The sequence below is a fragment of the Nothoprocta perdicaria genome, unplaced genomic scaffold (assembly GCF_003342845.1).
Source record: "Nothoprocta perdicaria isolate Ctin4 unplaced genomic scaffold, notPer1 scaffold_351, whole genome shotgun sequence".
Lineage (NCBI taxonomy): Eukaryota > Metazoa > Chordata > Aves > Tinamiformes > Tinamidae > Nothoprocta > Nothoprocta perdicaria.
In genome coordinates this window covers 58,455-75,772 of record NW_020455590.1, presented here as the reverse complement: position 1 = coordinate 75,772, position 17,318 = coordinate 58,455, and the positions used below count along the sequence as shown (strand labels likewise).

The following is a 17,318-nucleotide window of genomic DNA, read 5'->3' as shown; positions in this document are numbered from 1 at the left end:
CTCTCTCTCCTTCTCTCTCTCTTTCTCTCTCTCTTTCTCTCTCTCTTTCTCTCTCTCTCTCTCTCTCTCTCTCTCTCTCTCTCTCTCTCTCTCTTTCTCTCTCAGGGAAAAGGAAAATAAAGGATGGAAAACTGAGCCTTTCATCAGTGGATGTAAACACATTTTTGGTTTAATAATATGCTTTTCCTTCTTGGTGAGACTATCCAATAACAAAGCAACAGGCAAGCTAGCGCTTGCCATTCAACAAGAGTGGTTGTGTGGGTCTTGTTCATATCAGTGAATAGCTTATTTTTACAAAATTTCTAGAATAAGCTTCATAGATTAACTGTGACCTTGTTAATTATTCTATATTATATTAAAACCACCACTATTTGTTAACACAACATATATATTATATATTATGTATTATGTATTATGTGTATTATATATTATATAACAACTATTTATTAACACAACATATTGTTACAGGTGTGTATACAAACATATATAATATGTGCCTTTTTATTGCATTTTTTCATCTTTTATATTTTATAACATGCTACTTCATTTTTTATATCTATACTTAATGAATTTTCTATTCCCTGTCAATTATTTTCAGTGTTAGGAATATTTGGGAATACTTTGTAAATATTAGGAATATTTACAGCATAGAATTGTAGATTATAGGTGGTACATGAATTTTTGTGTGTGGTATCCTCTGAAGATAGAAGTTGCTACATATTTTTCATATAACTGCTTAATGTAAGTGCCTGTTTCAGAATATGTGATTTTTTCCTTTACATTTGTCTTTCTTAATATCAGAATATATCTTGACAAATTTTCAGACCTTATAAGTTCTTTATTATTTTAATATTTTTAATTAAATCATCTATTTCATGATGCCCTCGGTTGATTGGAGTTAAAAGTTGCTATTAGAGGAGCCTGTTCAAAAACAGCTGTTCAAAATTTATGCTTACATTTTTGTACTGTCAGTATCAATTCAGAGCATTTTGGCCATATCCTTATGTTCTGGCATGAAGTTGTGGGAAGTTCATGTTATGAGGTATCACTGAGAAACCTTCTGATAGCATTCAAGGGTTATTTGTGTTTGAATGGAAAGGTGCTGTATTTAATTGACACGAAATCCTTGCTAACTGAAACATCTAAATAGTAAAACAACGAGCTATTGAAAGCAAGGGGAGGGAAGGAGATAAAAGTCCTTTCCTTTCTGGGTTATTTTCCTGACTCTGTATCTTAAAATTCAAATAACAGTTTTACATTAGACGTTTTAGGAGAACTTCACAATCTTTGCCTTATTTTCTGCAAGATGATGTTACTAGATTGTCCATTAGATGTTTACAATTGTGTCCTCCCTGGAAGACAAGACCAAACCTCTTTGTTCACAAGGGTTAAAAATTGGAGGGCTGTGTAAGTGTGTGTTCCCTCATCCACATAAAGGACTGGTTGTTGTATATCATCAATGACTGAAGACACCAGTTGGTTTTCAGTTCAGGCTTTGCTGCTGAAGGGGAATGCACAGGGAAAAAAAAATCCTTAACTCAATAAGGGTGTTTCAGGCTTCTTTTAGTAGAAACAAAGTGGAACAGGTAATGCCATGAGAACAAAAGAAAACTGGGGAACTTGTGATTGCACAAAATGAGCAAGAAGGTTTGTAAACAGCACTGCCCATGAAATCTTGTTTCAGAAGTCTCGTTTCCTTGATGGACTTCCAATGAGGTTATGTTACTCTACAGAACTTTGAAACTCTTCTTCCTGCTTTTAATTAAAATATTTTAATTATGTCATATAAACTGACATATCTATAGAATCATATGAAGAAGTAAAAAAAATCTCTTAGGATCAAACTCATTAGCATTCACATTTCGGTCTTTTTCTAACTGACTGCCTATGAATGTTTTAAGGCCTTGATTACCTTTATCTTGCTATCAAATTTTACCAAAATAGATCAGTATTTCCAGAAGTCTTTGTTCATAGACCTATAGCAAACAGAACTGTCCTATAAGACTAGGAGGAGGAGACAGGAGACAGGACTAAAAATACAGTGTCTGTCAGAAATTACATAATAAAACAGTTATGTTGGTGGCTGCTTATGAAGATGTTGAAAGAATTTCAGTTTATTAAGGAAATTTGTATTGTGAATTAAGAAACAGGCCACAGACAATTAAGACTTTGAAAGACATGAAAAAAAACCTTTTGCTATTGCTCTGGGATTTAATTTTTAAATTTTTTTTTTATGCCTTTGTAGTCATGTGTATGCTTTGTAGTCATGTGTATGCTTTTGGAGTATCTCATAGCATTGCTACAGAAAGAGTCCAGTATACAAGCCCATAAAGATAAAGTCAATATCGTATTTTCTTAGTACTGATTAATAAGGTAGCAGAAGAAAGGCAATTGAAAACTGCAGGATAATGAGTTAGGAAGAAATATCACTTAGGTTTCATTTAGGGATTAATTCTACTCTGCAGTTTCAGAATACCTAGCATATCAGATGTCCCCAAAAAGCTAAAATGAAAGAAATTGCAATTGTGAATAAGAAGTTTATCGTGCAAGAGAAAGTTAATACGATGAAGAAGGAACACAACTATAATCTATCTAGACAAAAAGATATAGGAATTGATGCTCAAAAGAAAGGGTTCTTTCCTAGTCCTTGCCAAAATGTGGGCTTATGTTTCTCATTTCAGAATATTAGATAAGTAAGGCTAACCAAAGGTTGTCTGTGCATTTTGAGGTATGCTACAGAATATTGAATTAAATTGAATTTACACTGTATTTATACGACAAATAGCAAATGGAGAAGGCTCAACTCTTCAAAGCTCTGTGTGAAAACTGATCTGCACAGTCATTTTCATATTACAATGAAATAGGAAAGTAATGGACTTCCTTGATACAAACAGTAGGGCATTCTGGATTATATTCAGCGAAGACCTCAAACTTCTTTGTTTCTCAAGTATTAGCCAACTAAATTGTAACTGAAAAAGTTACATTTTCAAATCAAACATTGTAGGTAGAAATCTACTGTGTTTGGCAGAAGGAAACCTGAATATTCCTTCAGGTCCTTCAGGTGTCCATATATCCATATTATTATTTCTGTATTATTGTTGCTCATATTGCCCAGTATTAGACGTCAGATAGTATATACCTTTCTGTGGATTTACAGTGCTGGTACCTATCATTCCTAATATTAAATCCTCATAGGAGAATATCAAATAATGATGAAAAATAGCAAAAAGGTGGTTTAATTTCAATTATACTTGCACTTGCAAAAATATAACCTAGGAAGTATGCAAATTACTGCCTCAGTGGAAATTGACTGTGACTTGGAGTTATTTTAAGATTTGTAGTTAATATGGATAGGACAGATTTCCTTATATTTCACCTGTGTGCATGGACAATTTTATCTTTCAGACTATTTCTAAGACAATTGCCTTCTTTCTTACTCTTTTCAAGGAAACTTTTTTGCTTTGACAGTACTTTGACGGTAAATGTTATTAAAATTTCCCTTTTTGCCACTTGATTCGAAAAGAACCCTTCTATGTCTCCTGTAGCTAAAGCAGCCACCACAAACTCCAGGTTTTATCCCCATACACAAGCCGGCAGCAAGTAGTCAACTTTTCCAGTGTTTGCATATAACTCTGGGCTATCTACTTCTGGAGTCTGGAACTTAGTTTAATTCCACGAAGGGGTAACGTACCTGCTTTGAATTGCTGTTAATCTCATTTCGAGTTTTAAAAATGATGTAAACCACCCCTCCACCCCCACTTTTTTTTCTGGAATAGGAAGCACCTAACACACCACAAAACAGAAATCCTAAAAATGCAATTTTGCCTATCGCAGATCATTGAGTATTTTAGACCAGAACTGATTTAAATTTATTTTTGATTGTTAAAGTTTTTAGTGTTGCACTACTTGTTTTTAAACGTGATTGACTTGTATTGATTAGCAGGAAGCTCTCATTTCTTGGATAAGACTCAACTCACAAAGAAAGGAGATGCACACTTGAAACAAGAAGGTCTAATTAGAATGCACAACTCAGTGGCTCTCTCTGAACCCATGAAAATATCATCTATCCCAGATGTTCCACAAACACCTCATCAAATACTTGGAAAAGAAAACTCAACTGGTAAGCCAAATATTTCTTGAGAAAGCTGATTATTCATTTATATTAATCTATGTCCTGACATTTATGGTTATTAATTATCTAGAGGGTTTTGTTTTTATCTTTTCCCCTCACGTTATTTCCTATGCAGTGATTATTTCCTATACAGTATTTCTGTATTCCATGGAAATAAAATTCACCTCTATTAAGGCTGCTAGATCGATGACATGAGAAATTAAAGCTCTTCTTATGCATATATAGAAGTGAGCAAGGCCTCTATTTCACACAGGGGTCGACTCTGAAGTATCGACTGTCTTACACTAGTGTCAACTGCCTCGGTATTCATTCTGATCTGCTGCTGTAATTCATGTATCTAATGGTATTGCCTTTTCTTTTTAGTTCCAGTGTATGTTTCTCTTAATAAAGGCTTAATTCTTAAATGCTTGACTGAAAAGTTGTTAAAGCAAGGAATAAATGATCCAGAATATCAATGGGTTGGTCCCATTGGCTTGATAACGAAAGGTAATCATGTTGTAAATATCTATGGCTAATTTAATGCATTTTGATTTAATTCTCGGTTTATCCACGTTTGTGCTACTGTATGCAAAAACAGAAGCAGTTTATAAAATGTCTTGTATTTGCAAGACAGCAAAAATGGACTGTAATGAAAAAAATCAGAACAGAAACAGAAGGCTACATATACCATTAAAATTATATAGGATTAGAATTCTAATGCTGAAATTCCAATTTAAAAATCATTATATGGAGAATTATGTTTTTATATGCCAAAAGGGGATGCATGTTCATTTGAATGACTTGACACTATGCCATGCCAGCAACAAGCACTTCAGATTTTACATATAAACTTGTTAAAAAAAGGATAAAACTTTTGTGATTACTTCTGTATGAATTGGGACTGTGTTTGGCTAGAAGGAAGTTAAGGATTTAAAGTCAGTTTCCTGCATTAATGTTTATAAGACTTCTGAGAGAAGATCAGTGTCAATTTTCAAGGTTAGGTTAACTTCATGTACTTTATGTTATGAGAGAGATCAAGGTGGAAATGATGTAAAGAAAGAGGAGGAAGAAAATCACAGCAAAATAAGAAGGGGGAAAAAACCATAAACTATAGAAATAATATATGCCCTGCAAATGCTTTGCATTTTCTTTCTCAGCAAGGACTGCTAAATACAACACTTCAAACTCACTGAGGAAAGATTTATCATTTATCATGCTGCTAGGTATCTAGAGAAGCAGAAGGGATGTCCTCAAAATATATAGGTCCATCCCCCTCCTATCCCCCAAAAGAGCATTTATCACCTATTGTTTGTTTGCTTTTCCTCTTTCATGCCCTTCCGACAGTTTGGAAACTGACAGTAGATGAGAAAATGAGACTAGATCACATTTTTTCCCTTGGGCAGCTAAACTCTACTTCTGTTTTGTTTTAGGGAATTAAATTTATTTAATTAAATTTTAGGGAATTGAATTAATGCTGGCCACCTTCATTATGTGCACACTTGTAAAAAAGGAGAAATGCTTTGGAAAATCACGGAACAAGCATTACATTCTTAAACATTTAGTTTTTAAGAATCTGTTAACAAAAATGTTACCTTGTTGTGTTATTTATTTTATAGCATCTCAAATATCTATTTCTAGACTCAGGAAGACTTGTTTTAACAGCAGACTACCTGGAGTTCTATAATGTTCAAGCAAGTGATACTGGAAGTTACACCTGCCGAGTTACCTATGTACATAACGGTAAACGCGAGATGACACAAGTGCGTTTTATGATCTATGGCAAGTGACGTTTAATTGTGCTGCTTTTTGACTTATTCTAATATTATTATTTTCAGTATTTCCCTCTGAATTGCTTGGTAATAGCATATTGGAAAGAAATCCTTATACATAACTATTGTATTCATGTATACTTTAAAAGACTGCCTAGGAATAATATAATGCAATTATATACAGACATTATTTTTACTGCTTACTGCTTTTACAGTTTATGATGTTACTTAGATCAAAACTTTTTTATGAGTCTAGCTCGTTCTGCCCAGCATGAAATCAAATAATTCTGAAGACTAAAGTCATAAAGGAGTATAGTTGCCTAACTGTCATTTAAATGCTTATGTATAGCACAAATTCTTCAAAATTCCAGTTTAAGTTCCCTTTCTAGATACATTTTCGAGGTATATATAGTAAGTTGTTATATATTTGATGTTAGATGCACAGGTTGTTTTCAGCTGCTAAATTCACAAGTTAAAGGTGTTCATCTAGAGTTCATCTAATCAGGGCACATACATGGTTTTCCCTCCCGAGATCCTTAATGTCAGGTGTGTTTCTCAAAAAGCATTCCAGAATGACACACCTGGCCACCTACTACAGAACTACATTCTTGGGTCAATCCTGACTACTTCAGGAAGGGCATTTACAGGAAAAGATAAATTTATTTAAAACAAAAGAGCCTAATCAAGCCTATACAGATTTGATCTTGAGAACAAAATGAAACAAGAGTTCATGCTGGAAGATATAGAAAAATAGCTGGCTTTTAAAAGAATTACAAAAAAAAGTGCCTTCCAAACTAAAAGCAGCTCAAAAGAGTCATGAAAATTACGCTGTGATGCCACCTGCAGGATATCTGAGCGGTATACAACCCCGGGCTGCTGTTATCTAATCTATCACTTATTTTTAATATAAGGTGGGGTTGAAGGTCTGTTTTAAAACCGCAGGATCATGATCTGCTCCTCAGCTTATCAAAATACATTCTCCCAAGACTGTACCTGTGTATTTCCAAATTAATTGCAAGAAAGTTAGATTCCTTTTAGGAATTTTAGTTTACTGGCTTGAGCAAATAAACATCTGGGCCAAAAGCATGATACGATTCGTGGACTACTCGTAGTTACTGTTGCAGCCCATAGGATTTGAAAGTATTAAGCATTTTGATAGGCCTCTTATCACATACTAGATATTGTGTTAAAATTCTGTGAATAGCCACATTTTAAAATGCAAAGCAAGAGAGGGGACTAGTAATATGGTTAGCATATATAGCATTTTTTTTCCAGCTGCTCAAAGCTGGAAAATGTATCCATGGAAAACTTTGATATATTAAAATTAACTAATATTATTAAGACATATTAAAATATTATTTTAAAGCCTATTGCAGTATGCACGAAAATTTTATTAAGGATGCATGTGCTAAGAATAAATGTTTCCACTGTGGTCTGGTAGGAAACATCTGCTCTGCCATCCAACATTACAGGCTACAAGAAGCTGCTTTTTAGAATTCGGAAGTATTAAGCATTTTTAAAGGACTTTTATCACATCCAAGATATAATGAATAATGACTTATATCATCAAAGCAAGAAAGATCACAGTAACAGTAACATTTGGGGCTTCACATAGGGCTTATACACTGAGAGTAGTCTGGATTCAGTAACAAGGTTGTGACAAGTTGAAGGAGAATGTCTGAGTTCCCGACCCTTTCCTGCATTCTTGCTGTTTGCCTGCAAAGTTTTTCAACGCCTGCCAAGAGAGATTTCTCTCCAAGACCATGACATGTGTCTGACTCGACTGCAACCACACCCTTGCATTTTGGAGTACTCAAGCAAAAATCTTCCTTGGAACAACTAAATGCATCCTGATTGCATTTCCTGTTGAGGAAATATGCCATGCCTTGTTCAGTAGATCACCTCTCATCTGACCAGATGGTCATTCCTAAAAAGTATTATTTCTTATTCCACATTGGATGATCAAATTACACCCAACAAGTCATCCTAAAAATGCTTATTTCTTTCCACGGGCTATATAGGAAGCACAGGTAGCTCATTCAGCCATAGACAGCTATGGCTTGAACACCTAAAAAGAACCTATGTTAACTCAACTTTGGGTTTGGTTGTATTACTAGAAAAAAAAAATCAATGACTAAACAAAAAAAAAAAAGTAGTTTCAGATTTTCAAATGGCAACAGTTACAATAGAAAAGTAACAAGACAAAATAATGAAATAATAGAATTCTCTATTGTATAATCAAGATTGTGTCAGCTATTCCAGCCTCCCAGCCAAGCTGGTAGACCTGTACCTCAGCTCCCTGCCACGCGCCATGCTGGGCCTGCCCTGAGCATTGCTACTGCTGCCAAGTTGTGCCGTTGCTAGCAAAGCTGCTCCTGACTTCCCAGAATAATCCCGAGAGATCTGCCTGCTTGAGCTTGGTGGTGGTGGTGTATCTTAAAAGCAGCACACATCGATAAAAGAAATTAGATTATTGCCACTTCTTTCATTGGCCTTCTTAATAAATTTTATGTTATATAGCTTTATTTCTCTGACCTTTTCTGCCTGCCCAGTTTCTCCCGTAACAACCTTCTGAAGGTGGATAGACAACATTTCATAGACTGGTGGTGTACAGTTTGGCAATCTAATTACAGTACAGAAACCGTAATTTCAATGAGTTTAAGAACTAAATAACGGTGAGACTGTGATCGAGTGCTTAGAGTCATACCTCCGTATTTACTCCGTTACTACCACGATAAGCATGAGTTGTAAAATACTGAAGACAGACTATGTATGACACAGAATAAGAAAGGAGGCATTCAAGTTACTTGTATTGGCTTTAGAATCACAGAATGCTCAAGGTTGGAAGGGACCTCAGAGGTCATCTAGTCCAACCCCCCTGCTCACGCAGGGTCCCCCAGAGCATGGGGCACGGGGCTGCGTCCAAGCAGGTTGGGAAGATCGCCAGAGAAGGAGACTCCACCACCTCTCTGGGCAGCCTGTGCCAGGGCTCTGTCGCCCTCACTGTTAGGAAGTGACATAAGCATACTATGCACAGCTACCTGGGTTGAGATAAAAACTGGATGCGAAAGAGTTTAGATAGCTAAGAGATTTTTTTCGTCTTTTTACAGTCTATCATAAGCCCGGGAGAAGCCTACGCCTGGCATCAGAATTCCAAACAGGAAGTTGTGAAACCAGTGCAGTTGTTTCCTTTGAGAAAAGACTGCTAGAAGACTTGAAGAAATTAATGCATGAGTTGCAGTGCGGAATTTGGCAGTGGGACATGCAGTGCCACGCAGCCCCAGACTCAAAAGCAACGCTAACACATAAGCTTACCTTCCAGTTTGTAGGTAAGACAGGTATTTTTTTTTTTTTTCAAATTACTTCCAAGAGACATGGAAAAAGAGCCACTGTGGTAATAAAACATTTATATACACATCCATATGCACCCAGGTAAGAACACACAGCTCACGTTCTGGGTATATGGGGCATATGCTATTTTTATAATGTAAAATTTGGCTAACCAGCCTTATTTAAGTTAAAGTAATAGAGAACACAGTTGGATTTTCAGCAAAGGAGTGTATCATGTCTTCAGGAAGTGAGATCAAAAACTTATTTCTGTTTTTAAATATCAGATTTCTGTAAGTCCCATTAAAATCACATGGCTGAAGTTTCTTGTAATTCTTCAGTTTTGTGCAAGAGAGCTAGGGCAGCACCAGAATTAAGCATGTCTTAAGCTATGCTAAAAGCATTCAGTGATCAAAGACACACAATCCTCCACATTCCTTGGCAGAATTAAAACCTAAGTTACGTTATCTTCATGACTGTTCTGACAGCTAAATTAAGCTGAAATACCTTTCGTATTTTCGTGATGTATACTTGCATTTCTTACACTTTCTGATTTACTTGTCTCCTGCAATATATCTGGACTTGTGTGAGCTCTTAAAAGCTATAGTTCATTAATACTACAGCATTATGGTTCTGAGTAGCACTTAAGAGTATATTACAGCCATAAAACACTAAATGCTGACCCCGAGTTTACACTGCCAGTTCAAATCGGTTAAAACACCCACCAGCTGACAGATTAACAGCGCATGCTCAGAGCATGTATTTTATGCTAGAGCAGATAGCATGAGTTGTCCTGCAGCCAGTGTAAAAGCCAGACAGCCTCCATATGCACCTTGTCTTCTGATCCAACGGGGAGAACCTGGACAGGTGCCTGTTTCTGATCTGGGTCATGTCAATACTCGGCTGAGCTCGGCAGCACAAACATCTGCACTCAACGATAACGGAACCACAGCCTCGCTGGCAGCAGCTGAGTTCCCACAGGAATTACTGGCTGCAAGTCAGTACTTACTTCCTTGCGCCAGAGCAACTTCTGCCCCTCTCCCCTACTTCACAGAAGGCTGGTAGGAGTTAACCTGGCTGATGTGGGCACTCGGATGCTGCTGTTAGTACCTTGTGCTGAAGGAACAGTCGTGTTGCTAGCTCAGAAAAAAACGAGCTGCCACTGAGGGATGCGTTTTAGAGTGCAGCCCTCTGAGGGCTTTTTCATCTTTTTGCACGTTCCAGAAGGTGTCAGGACTTACAGATAGACAGCACTGTATATAAATTACTTAGCTAGAAAAGAAGTGTCTGTTCCACATCCTTGGTTGCCATTCGTATTTGAAAACCAAAGTTACAGTAGTAGCCTGAATTTAAACTTACATTCTAGCAAATCATCTTTTAATATTGGAAAACAAGTTTCCCTGCAGGTTCTCTTTTGTATATGATGTGTATATACATATATTTAAAATTGAATTTCAGTTTTCTACTTAAACGCACATACTTAGTAAGCTGTCTTTTTTATATAAGTTTTTCTTACAGCAGCAGCATCAGTCACGATGACAAAGCATGAGAGCATGTACTGTACACGTCTACTGCACATAGCCACGCTGTATGTTCCCTTATCACACAGACGAGGAGAAGTAGGAACAAATAAAAATATTTATAGGACTAAGTAGCAGTTCCTGTTATCTTTTTTAATGTGTGTATTAACTGAAGATCTCTTTTGGTTCATTTGCAGTTTTCCCTTTTACACTGGCCTTTACAGAGCCTTGTGAAAGTCCAGACTGTGAAAATTCCTCCAATTGTGTCCAAAAGGTGCAATTATTCATTAATAATATGAAAATACTTTTTTAGAAATTTCATGCGTTTATACATTTTATACATGTTTATGTCATTGTATTAAAAGCCTGTATTACAGTTAATTGTTTGGTACAGCATGACATTCATCCCCCACGTTTTATATTAATCTCACACCAACTGGTGCCCAGTTGCTTTCATGTGAAAATGAAAAGCAGAGCATCTTCTCAGCTCATCTAAAGCACCTCAGACCGTATTCCATGTTACAGGTTTACTTGGTTTAGTTGTCACTTTGCTGCAAGTCTGGGAATGGCTTCCCTGTTGCTTCCTCTGCTCTCCCAAGAAAGCAGCAACACACGTTTGTCAGCAAGGTGACAAAAGATGACATCCACGGGATGAGAACTACATCTGCCCCCTTGCAGTTCTCTTCTCCCCTCTTTTTACTCGTCTCATGTAGAATTTGCCTCTTCTCTGCCAAAAATCACAATGCTGGCTTTTCGAGGCTCTTTCTGTCCTGCTACTATGTCACTGCTTTAATCACTGTCATTGGTTCCTCCACTGCTAGGCACATAACAAGATTCTGCTGTTTTTGAGAGGGCAAAGATCAGACGATGAGCAGATGCACTACGTTCATGGAAGCCTTACAGGCTGGATGACAGACCACTGCAAGCCAGGATTTGGTAAAAACATAAGCAAGGATGTGTGCACAGAATGCTGCAGTAAGTGTGAGGAATTTGCTTTTAAACGGCTCTCCAGTTACTGTTGTCAGGAGAAAATATGTTCCTCCTAGTCAGCAAATGGATAGCATTTTGACTGTTAGCACAATATTTTAATGCCAACAGTAGGCTGCAATGAAGCAGATGAGAGCAAACTTTCCATCGCAAGATACTTAAAATACCCCCAACATATTTAAAAATTAGGTAACAAACACGGCTTAGCTAACACACGTTTAGACCCTGGCACAGATGGGCTGAGCTGCATCATGTATGTAATGCAGTAACACAGTCTCTGCCCAGGCTGCTGTCCATCCCACCACCAGCAGCTATTCTGACGTGATTTGTTCTGTGTCTCCTGGGAGGTTTCAAATGTGGCCTTGTATGTTGTGAAGAATATTTTTATCCTGCTGAAGCCCAAAACTAACTCACTCGCTGAGGAAAAAGAAAGAATATATTCCAGTTTGATTCTAAGCAGTCCAAAAAGAGTACATTCCACAGGCACCCAAGGAATATATCTTGATGAAGTTATTTCTGTCTTGACCATAGCAACATTTGAGTAGTGTTACATCAGTGTGGATATGACACAAGTGTAGGGAAAAGCCACGTATGGCCCAGCAGACCTATCTCGCTGCGCAATGTGTACTTACTCCTTGGATGGAGAGTTTTCCATTGTCTAGCTCTGCTAAGAATGGAACAGAAATTAAAACAAACCTTATCAAATTAAACAAACTTGTAATGTGTATATTGTGAAAAAAAATCTGGCTTATATCAGTTTTCCTACAGCACTGAAATACATTTCCATGAAAATTATATAAATAGAAGTTTATCAAAAGTCACATAAAAGAATGGCGTAAACAGAAGAAATAAAGATTCTGAATTTTCACATGATATTGGAAACATTTAATTTCTCCCAATTTTAATTTTGTACCCAGCCTAAAGTTTCTTATCACTGAAGGAATCTGAGCTTTCGAGCTTCTTGCTGATTATAAATGAGCATGTGATACATATATGTGTATATAGAGAGAGATGTATAGATATATATCAGTGATATATACATACACACTCACACATATATCTGTATATACCTATACATATATATACATATAACATATATACATCTATATACACCTATCTCACATGCTCACATGTATATGCTTGCTGAAGACCTGTTAGCAACAATTACCAATATGACTCTGCTACTTAACTGAGGTGGAAAGTGACTTTTTCTAAAACCTCCTTAAAATTTTTTGAGATGTCGTTTTAGAAAAATATGACATAAATCAAAGGTTTAACATGCTAGAGATTGTAAACTGCCATTTCTTTAAAATAAGCGTAGGACTTCTACCTCCTATTGTCATCATCTTCCACTTAGTACAACAAAATCTAAAATATAATAAACATTTTATCTAAGAGCATTATCATTTCATTAATCTACAGGTTCATCCTGACATCACCTTCCTTCTCAAATAAGTGTAATTGTGTTTTACAATCAGTCTTTAAGACCATGGAAATCAAATTTGCTTTGATACTGCAATTTATTATTAAATATCCTACAGTTCAAAGTCAGACCCTGGAGGTCTTTCTTAAAGTAGATTTGCTGAACTTCCTAAAGTAAGAACTCAGTAAAAAGCGACTGCAAATTTCAGCATTTTGCATAACATCCTAAATAATTTGTACCACAGTGTTTGATCCAACTATCTTTTGCTATGGCTAGTGTCTTAGGTCACCACAATTACACTAGTGCAATTCCAATTTACTAAACACGTAACCAAGTCCCTATTCAGTATAATTTCATTTTTAAGTCTATATTTTCTTATAGTTCTATTTCTATAGTGTTTTGTTTGTTTGTTTTTAATAGTAACATGCCCACCTGGTAGATTTAGTACTGAGTATAAAACTGCGTGTACTCTCTGTCCACATGGATCTTACAATGAAAAATATGGGCAAACAGCATGCAAAAGCTGTCCAAAACAACACACTACTAACAGAAAAGGAGCCAAAACAGCAAGTGACTGTTACAGTAAGTTATATGCTAAGGATAAGAGATTGCATTAACAATTATATGAGTAGCATAAATACTATTGAAGTAAGAGGTAATAAGTTTATTTTTAATTCTTAATTCAGAAGTAATATTAGTAATAATGGCCCTTCCTGTTAATCACTATGTGCAAATCACTATTCTGATTTTGCTGTTTTTCATATATTTTTAGATTTATTTTTGCTCTTGAGTATATGCCATATATGCAAAGGAAATAGGTCTAAGCATAGAAATTGATTGATACCTGCAATAAATGTGTCCCATGGTACTGTGGGAAGATATTAAATACACCTCCCAATCCCATATCCTTTTAACAATGAAAATTGCAAGTAATTTAACAGGAAGGTCCATGTGAAATGGATTGCAACAGAGGAGGAAAAAGGGAAAAAAAAAAAAAAAAAAAAAAAAGAAAACCTCCTGATTTGTGAGCAACAGAGAAATAAACAAAGCTCAAAAGTGAAACCATGGGGGTAAAGATGGAAATACTTCCCAGCTGAGTTCTCAGAAGTTTCTGTGAAGGTCGGAGCCCTCTTCTCTGCTCGGCCCTGCTGGGCCTTGGGCGCCTTGACACCCGTGGCCCAGGAGGTGCCAGCCCCGCTCTGCTTCCTGTCACTCACAAGAACCTCCGTCTTTTTCAGGAACTCTGCAAATCTGGATAGTTTTCTTGATTATCCCGGCTGGAGTCATCCTCATCATGCTGGCATCTTGGCTGTAAGACTGTTTGTGGCATTTTTTTAAATTGCATCTAACTATCAGGCACACCTATAATTTTACATTTTAATATTATTTCTATATACTTTAATGTTAGTAGAGAGGACACCTGTGCATCTCCTTCACTGATGATATATGAAAGAAATCTTTCCAAATGCATCTGACATTGGACTACAGAAAGAGGCAAAATAACACAAACCAACATGTTCTGTATGATTTTTTTTTCCTGCATCCAAGGCATATTGGTGCTCTGTAATTTACAGACTGAAAAATAGCCTGTGGGGGCTGGAACGGAGAATGCTCCAGGAATTCAGGTCTTTGGCTCAGGGTACAGCAGTACCCTCAGAGCAGTAGAGGATATGCCCAAGCACACTAAGAACAGCGGTCTGGGTCTTGAATCCAGAATGCAAATATATTTTGTGTCAGAATAAATTTGAAGACATGTATTTAAAATTAAAAAAACCTCAAAAGACAAAAACCCCTATTTTCTGCAGCTGTTGAATCCATCTTCATTGTTGTTTTGAAGAGGATTTAACTGAAAATTCTGTTTACTCTCTACAACTTTGACAGATATACTGAATGAAGGTTAAAAACTGCTTTCAGACAGAAAGTTACAACTATTTTCTTCATTCTGGTAATCACAGCATCTCTGCTTATTCATCTATTTTTCAACTATCTTTTCAGCTTTTTTAATTTTTTTTTTTTTACCCCTTTTCCTTATAAAGCTACAAGTATTCAGTAGCTGTGATGGGAATGAATAAGGAACCAGTGCTGAATGTAACATGCTGAAGTGTATATAAAAGGCTTAGAACTACTCAGTTTATGCCACAAAGCAGCACTAGAAACTTAATAAAAAAAAAAAAAGGACAGAAAATACTTTTCCCCAGGGATTATTTGGAAGTGTAAAGAAAAATCTTGCCCCATGACAGCAGCGTGTTGTTCTCCAAGCTGTTTTTAAATCTAAACTTAATGAAAGGTGCAAATCAGGGGCTATCACCTCCCTCAGCCTGCTGGCCACGCTCTGCCTAGTGCAGCCCCCTTTGCCACAGCTCGTGCACGCTGCCGGCTCCCGCTCGGCTCGAGGCCGTCGGGACCTCCCATCTCCCTCATTCCCAGGGCTTTTTTTTTTGTTGTTGTTTTTTTGTTCCCCCCTCTCCCCCCCAAACTACAGAGCTACTTTTCCAGCCAAATCAGCTCCCAGCCCACCAGGGAGACTTGCAGAATCCGGTCCTTCATTTGCCCGGGAACTACTTACATCACAGAACAGGACTTTTTGTCTTCGTTTCTTCATTCCTAGCTGGGGTAGTGGTACCGTACCTTCATTTCCCAAAGTTGCTTCACATGGTTTTTATGCTCCTAAATGGCTCATAAATCAGGACAGTGACAGTGCAGGTAGGTTCTCCTGGAGGAAAAACAACAGCAACAAAACAAACACACACACACACACACACACACACACACACACACACACACTTCTGCCATGCCCAAGTGTGCTTTGGTTAAAGAGGGGGAGACAGCCTGATCCTGGGAACTGAGAGAGAGACAGGGATGCATATCTGGCTCTGCAAATGCATTTCAAAGTGTATTTACTGCTGCTGCCACAATGCAGAAGTTCATTAAAAAGCAGACTTCATACACTAAGCAGCACTGCCAGCCCAGGGCAGAACCTGTGTGTAGACGAGCAGCTGGAGAGCTGCACTAGCATTAGCACTGGGGAGAAGCAGCACCCAATGCCCGCGAGCACAGAGAGGCTGCAGCAAGGCCGGGTCTATGTGCGGGCCCTAACGAGGGCTTTAACCCCGCAGGCTGTCGCAGCCGGGCTGCAGGCGGCGCCTGGCCGCCCGCTACGTGGAAGCGGACCCAGAACTGAAGGCGAAGGTGAAAACCTTGGCCAGCATCGCCACTGAGGCGGCGATTGAAGCACAAAGGAGGAAACTGAGGAGCCCCGCTAACAATGACACGAGGCACCTGCCAAGACACAAGTGTGACTATTTCCACGAAGAATCTAGAGGATTATTAAGTAACGTCACAGTTACAGAAGCATCGACCCACTTCAGCTCAGATCGCTCCCTTAACTACGCGTGGCCAAATGAAGCACAAAGCAGCTGGGAGGAAGGTGCTTCACACACCACTAGGGGGGAAGAATAAAATTACTCTGTTTTGAAAAGCAGGTCTGATTTGGACATTGGTTAATACAATGAATTGGATTTTTTTGGGGGGGTTCAAAGAACATATACCAGTATAATTCTGATCATCTACTGGAAAAGCTGCAGCTTTTCCTCTTTACATATTTTATTATTGCCCTTTGGGTAAGTCTCCTTCAAAATGTCTAGCATGAACCCGCTTCTGACGATGACTGTTGCTGTTGAACAAAGCAGAAGGGTCAATTCAATACAGTTCAGTTTTGCAGCAGTCACAAGCTAAATCTAGATGTGCTTAAAATGTACCCAACTGTTTCTAAATACAAGTACTTTGAGAATAATGAATTAATTTATGATTTTTTCCTTATCACTGTAAAGGTTAAGTAGAAGATGAAGAATATACTGATCATAAAAGCCGATTCTATGTTATGCCCACAGAAGAATATTTTCTTTCATGATTTAAATTAGAATTATATCTAAATGGAAAGCATTAAAATATATTTTAAGGACTTTAATATATTTATTGTGAAAATATTGTCTAAAGGGGGAAACATTATTTTGTCATTTTTTCGAAACGATTTATAAATTAATGCTAACAATGTTTGTAAGATAAAATCAAAAATGATTCAATAGCCAAAAATTTCTAAGTACTGCATCTAAAAGGAGATCTTTAACGCACATACATCTAGACCTTTCCTTTTAGCAGTGCTTGTGTTGAACACATGGCAA

The 17,318-nt window shown here is 37.3% G+C and overlaps 1 protein-coding gene and 1 long non-coding RNA gene across 2 annotated transcripts; both read left to right on the top strand.

The window, feature by feature from the left end:
* Nucleotides 1-3,853: 3,853 nt before the first annotated feature.
* On the top strand, nucleotides 3,854-5,783 carry LOC112951472. Its single transcript, XR_003250224.1, has 3 exons — nucleotides 3,854-4,120; nucleotides 4,496-4,618; nucleotides 5,750-5,783. It is a non-coding gene; the product is annotated as an uncharacterized LOC112951472 (long non-coding RNA).
* Nucleotides 5,784-5,809: 26 nt separating this feature from the next.
* Nucleotides 5,810-16,596, top strand: LOC112951473. The gene is made up of 7 exons (XM_026044168.1): nucleotides 5,810-5,851; nucleotides 8,991-9,209; nucleotides 10,925-11,001; nucleotides 11,549-11,702; nucleotides 13,558-13,719; nucleotides 14,376-14,448; nucleotides 16,254-16,596. Exons 2-7 carry the CDS (start codon nucleotides 9,107-9,109, stop codon nucleotides 16,594-16,596), a joined length of 912 nt encoding a protein of 303 aa, XP_025899953.1. The 5' UTR covers nucleotides 5,810-5,851; nucleotides 8,991-9,106.
* The last annotated feature ends 722 nt before the right edge of the window (nucleotides 16,597-17,318 follow it).